We start from the raw sequence: 6,181 nt of genomic DNA on the forward strand, positions 1-6,181 counted from the left end.
ATATATACATGTGTGTGCGTGTATATATATATATATACACACACACACACACACACACACACACACACACACATTCACACACGTGCAGATGTGTGTGCGTGCGGACACACACACAACACACACACAGACACATACACACACGGAGAGAAAGTTGGGTGAAGATCGGAAAGTGAAATATTGAATGGTGACTCGCAAAAACAACCTTCAAAAAAATCTATTTCATTCTACTAAAAAAGTATCGAGTAGTCTTTCTGTAATAATTACATTGATACAAAGTGATAACACGCACACACACACACACACGTACATACGCACATACAATTGTAATCGACCGTGGAGAAGTGAAGTCAAACTCGATTCTAGCGGAGTTTGAAAGCATAAACTTGAGACACAGCAATTAATTGTCCTTATTTCTTCATGCTTTCTATTTCCTTCACAGAAAATCAAAAAAGTTATGTGTAAAACGAAACATTAGAAGCAAAAATAAATAAATAAATATATAAATAAAGCTAAAAAACTTTATATCGTTGAAGGCAGATTAGAGTGTGGACTGGGGTGATAGGGTTCCAATAAGTGAGCAAATAAATGGGTAGGTGAATGAATGAGTCAGTGAGTGAGTGAACAAGTGGGAAAGTGAGCTCGTGAGCGAATGAAAGAATGACTAGGTGAGTGAATGAAAACAAAACGAAAAAGACAGGAAGAAAGAGGTAAAAAAGAGAGAGAAAGACAAATAAAGACAGAGAAGGAATCGGGTCAAAATGAACGAAAGCTAAAGCCAAGGAAGAGAGTTTAGCGTTTCATTGAAGTCAACCCTGAGTGGAGTGTGTGTAAGCAATACTCACAAGACCAAGATTTCTCACTCATCAACATATGCGGTTCATGGGCTGAAACTGAGAAGATACGTATTTAAAGTAGATGACCACTGATATACTTGTAGTCCGGTAGAGGGCAAACATTATCAGAGGCATGGGCTGGTTTGTGACAGTCAAGTTTCGGTCAAATACTGTTGGCAAAGAAAAAAATCCTAACATGGGCTATAACAAGTAACCTTAGATGCTAAGAACCTTCCTAAGTCTCCTAGCAGTCCCTAATCACTGTTTTCTGGAACTGAATTAAACAAGGTATTTTTAAAACCTACTTCCTCTATCCATCTGTTCGAATCTTTAAGGATTGTTCCTATTGTACCTATAACTAAAGGGATACATTTTACCCACACTTTCCATAGCCTCTGTAACTCAATGGCAGAATCGTTAGCACGCCGGATGAATTACCGCCGAGTTCGACATCACCTTTCATTCTTTCGTGGTCGATAACATAAGTACCAGTTGCGCACTGGGGTCGAAGTAATCGACTTACCTAAAATTTGAAATTATTATTATTTGCGCACTGCAGCCTATGTTATAGATCAATGCTATAAGCTAGAGCATCGTTCTGAGGTTCAATAAAATAAGTTACATTCTCGTGTTGATTTAATTGGCTATGCATCGATGCTACACTTCACATTGTGTTGCAGAATACTGGATATTCTGTCAAATTTCCGGTAATAACATCAGTTATCCTCTCTATATGCTTTCACTCTGTGCCAATAGTTAGAGACTGAGGATGTTAATAACATCCGTTAATTCCCTCTATATGCCTTACTCTATCAAAAGTTACAGATACCTGGGTTAAAAGAAGGATGTATTTTTACCTTAATCTGAATATGGGGATATTGCAATGGGGGATGTGTTAACGGTCCAAATTCCTTTAAGACAAACTCTTCCTTTGTTTTTTTTTTGCCCCTTATCATCTTTCTTTTGTCCTTGTGTTCTCTGTATTTCTCTCTCTCTCTCATTCCTTTCTCTCTCTCTCTCTCTCTCTCTCTCTCTCTCTCTGACAAGTGAACTGGTTGTGAGCAACCGGAGTGGCAGTGACTTTAGTGAGTGTGATTCATTAAATGGAGACTAAAGTGGTACGGTGTTAGTGAAGGTGAGTTTCTAAGTTCTAATTTCAACAACATTTCTAGTATTTCAGTGTTGCTATCACAAAGGAACAATAAAATAAATGATACCAGTCATATGCTGCAGATGGATCAATCAATTATAAAGGTTTTGTTTTGGCCTAAACCATTACTCCTTAGACTATGTGTGTTATTGCACGTGCGCATGCGCGTGTGCATGTATATATGTATATATCAATGTATACATATATGTATGTATGTGTATATATGTGTGTGTGTATGTATGTATGTATATGTGTATGTACACACACACACACACACATACACACACACACATACACACACACACACGCTTTATATGCAACTGCTTGTAACCAACAGCTATTTATAGTTAGGCCTCATGGGAACTCGTCTCTTTTTACACCAGCTGATGAATCAAATGATGAAGCATCTAGGTGTACTGGAAGATTACTACAAGGTAAATATATGCGTAATTTCTTTATATTGGAGATTAATTTCTTTCGTTTACTTATTTCACGTAGACCTAATTGGTAATCAGTTGTCGAACACACCCAGTGAACAGATTAGGCCAAGATGTGTTCCAAGAGGTTCACGATAGGCCATTCATCATACATGTATGAATGTATGTTTATATATATACATCGTATATGTACATATAGATGTTTATGTATGTATGTATGTATGTATGTATGTGTGTGTGTGTGTGCGCGCGTGTGTGTGTGTGTAATTCCAATAAAAAACTGAATATATTAGGAAAAAGGTTTTATACTGTGATTGATGTCGAAGATGAAAAATCCAGGAATGTATTCCAGAATGAAAGAAGTAAATAACTCGAGGACTATTTACAAAGGGATAAATATCAGTACGATAGTGATCATGAAGGTGGCAAACTGGCCGAAACGTTCGCCCGTCGGTCGAAATGCTTAATGAAATTTCGTCCCTTTTTACGTTCTGAGTTCAAATGCCGCCGTAGTAGACTTTGACTTTCATTCTTTCGGGGTCGATAAAATAAGTACCAGTTGAACATTGGAGTCGATGTAATCGACTTACTCCTTCCCCCAAAACTGTTGGCCTCGTGCCAAAATTTGGAAGAGATAGGTGGCGAACTGGCAGAATCGGTAGCACGCCGGGCAAAATACTTAGCGGCATTTCGTCCGTCTTTACGTTCAGAGTTCAAATTCCGTTGAGGTCGGCTTTGACTTTTATCCTTTCGGGGTCGATAAAATAAGTACCAGTGAAACACTGGGTTCAATGTAATCGACTTACCCTTTCAATTGCTGGCTTTGTGCCAAAATTTGAAACGAATATTATATCGATCACAACTTGGTATAACACACCTCTTACTCCAAATACATCAGCGATGTGGTTAGGTATGCTAAAGACCAAATTTTTATAGCAATCTCGAATTATCTCTTGTGTCTCAACCGGTAATTTTCTTCTCATTATAATCTGTGAATTTTCTCATGATGTTTTTCAGAAATGTCGAAATTATGAAATAATATTTTATCATTCATGTATATTAATGTGTAATATCAATTAATTAACTCAGGTTCTGGAATATAAATTTTGAAGGCTATTCAGAAAAATATTAAGATAGGCAGACAGATGGACAGAGGCACACAGAGAATGAGAGAGAAACAATACAAAAGAAGAGTTTATATCTTTGATAAGGTAGAACTACTAACGACACCCTTAAAATATTTCAATATTTCGTTTGTATTCTTAACTTGTTAACTAGAATTGGTCCTTGATAATGTTTGTGGCATCCCTCTAGCAGACTGCAAAATGTTTTGTTCAAGAAGGATTTTACAAGAATTGCTTTATTTGATGGAAAAAGAAAATGCTCTAATGTGGTGATAAGCAACTGAGATAAAGCCATAAGCTAATACATAATATAGACGTTAAGTTTTGGCATCCAAAGACACGTGATAATGCATTTGCAAAGTAAGCGTGGAAACACTTGATGAGTTGACAAACAAAACTAGATGCAATCAAGACTCGAAATGAACTGAGGAGAGGAAAACATTGAATTAATGTTTAAATTTGTCCAAGACGACTAAGGGTGAAAACTCCTGGGCTCAAATAATTGAAATTAGAGTTAACTCTATTGAAATCTCAGTTCAGCAACAATGGAAATAGTCATGCATCAAGGGGAAGCGGGAAAGATTAAACTAGTCTTTTTTAGGATACAGGGACAACTGTGGACATGTTTCGATGTTATTAACCCTCCTCAGCAAAGCATATTGTTATATTAAATTGATGTTAAGTTCTGACGCTTAAAAGCCATTTGATAGTATATTAGCAAATAAAAACTGGAGTTCGAGGGAATTTATGGTGGTATGTTTTGGTTAAATAAGGTCCAATGAAGTTAGTAAATATGTATGTCTGTATTTTCTGGGGAGATGAGGATTCGGATATTTTATGATTGACGTTTCGTCGAAGAATCATTAGATTTATGTTAACCGTCGACACCTAAATTAAAATAGATGATACGAAATGTTCATCGTTAGAACAATGCTGATAATATCGTCGTCATCATCATCATCATCGTTGTTATCGTCGTCGTCATCATCATCATCACCATTTAACGTCCATATGCCATGCTCGCATGGAGTGGACGGTTCAACAGAATCCAAGTAGCCTGAGGGCTGTGTTGTTCTCAAATGCCTGCTTTGGTAGGGTTTTTACGACTGGATGTCTTTCCTAATGCCAACCCATTTACAGAGTATACTGTGCGATTTTTTCTTGTGACTGACCACAAGTGAGGTCACCAAATAATTTGCAAGACAGAGAAAAGAATCTCGACTGAGTGGAGTCGTAGTGGAAAGGGAGGTGGCTTTATGACGGGTACTGAGTGGCTAAAGTATGATGCACGCAGCGCGCGCGGACACACACACACACACACACTCGCACTCGCGTCCCCCACCACTACGTATTTGTTATTCTTATCAAGTGGGTTTTGAGCAGCTGTTACCTAAAGAAACTCGAAGTTTGAAGGACATGGTTAGGTGAAATTAAAATGAAAGCGCAAATTTAGTGCAAACAAGCTCTGACGTCAAAACGATTAATAGTAATATTAATAAAACTCATTACAGAACGCAGTGCATTATGGTTAGGCAATATAATTAATTGGTTTGTTTTCATATTTGTTTTCACAATGTTTGTTAAATGTAGCCATTATGACATTTACAATTGAAATTATTGACTTTATAAAGGTAATATTATTTTCTTATCTTTATGTCTTCCGTGCTTCATTATGCAGTTATTGGTAGTTTGTTATTTGTTGTTTTTGTGTGTTACTCTTAAGATTTTTTTTTTATTTATGTGTGTGTTTGTGTCTTTTTTTTTTTGTTTTTCAAATAAAAATCAATTTGGTATTTAGTTTTACTTGATGCGACCACACTTCATTTTGTCTTCTGTCAATGAGTCAAACAGCTTCTCAATGCTTCTTTCCCCTTTGTTACTTTGTTGTCAAGAAATTTATTTATAATTTTTTTTTTTTTTTTAATCACTCGGAGAACGCACGAGTAGCAAAAACTCACCATCTGAAAAGATAACCACAACAATTTTTCTTTTTTTTTTTTTGCAGGTAAACAACATGAACAACAACAACAACAACAATGATAGGCATCAACATCAATAGCGTCATTTTACTCCTCCTCCTCCTCCTCCTCCTCATCATCATCATTAACAACAACAGCAACAACAACAGCAACAGCAGCAGCGACAACAACGACAAAAACGACAGACAACAATGGCGACAGCATCAATATCATCATCATCATCACCATCCTCTTCATTATCCTTATCATCATCATCACCATCATCACCATCCTCTTCATCATCATCATCATCATCACCGTCATCAATATCATCATCAACAACAATTATAACCATAAATAGTAATGACATCTGTATTATCGTCACAAAAATGACGTGTGGGGGGGAAACTAGGAGGGGGTAATTTAAAAAGGGTGCAACGAAAGAGGATCACAGTAGCATCGAAGAACAGTAATAAGAAAAAGAGCATCATCACCATCATCATCACCATCATCATCACCATCATCATCATCGTCGTCGACGTCACCGTCATCGTCATCGTCATAGTCATCATGATCGTTGTCGTCGTTGTCGTCACCATCATCATCATCATCATATATATGATATATAGAGAGGTAGGTAGGTAATAAGGTAGGTAGGTAGGTAGGTAGGTAGGTAGTT

General features: G+C 36.9%; 1 protein-coding gene across 2 annotated transcripts in view; it reads right to left on the minus strand.

Annotated features, from left to right (window-relative positions):
• Positions 1 to 6,181, minus strand: part of LOC106868969 (EGF-like domain-containing protein 2) — a 47,083-nt gene that overhangs the window by 19,642 nt on the left and 21,260 nt on the right. Inside the window, exon 3 of one of the 2 annotated variants that reach the window (XM_014914448.2) lies at positions 843 to 890. The exons of the other annotated variant lie outside the window; for it this stretch is intronic. Coding sequence (XP_014769934.1) covers positions 843 to 890 — 48 coding nt within the window. The remainder of the gene's footprint in view (positions 1 to 842; positions 891 to 6,181) is intronic. 2 annotated transcript variants of the gene reach the window in all.

The sequence above is a fragment of the Octopus bimaculoides genome, chromosome 17 (assembly GCF_001194135.2).
Source record: "Octopus bimaculoides isolate UCB-OBI-ISO-001 chromosome 17, ASM119413v2, whole genome shotgun sequence".
Classification (NCBI taxonomy): Eukaryota; Metazoa; Mollusca; class Cephalopoda; order Octopoda; family Octopodidae; genus Octopus; species Octopus bimaculoides.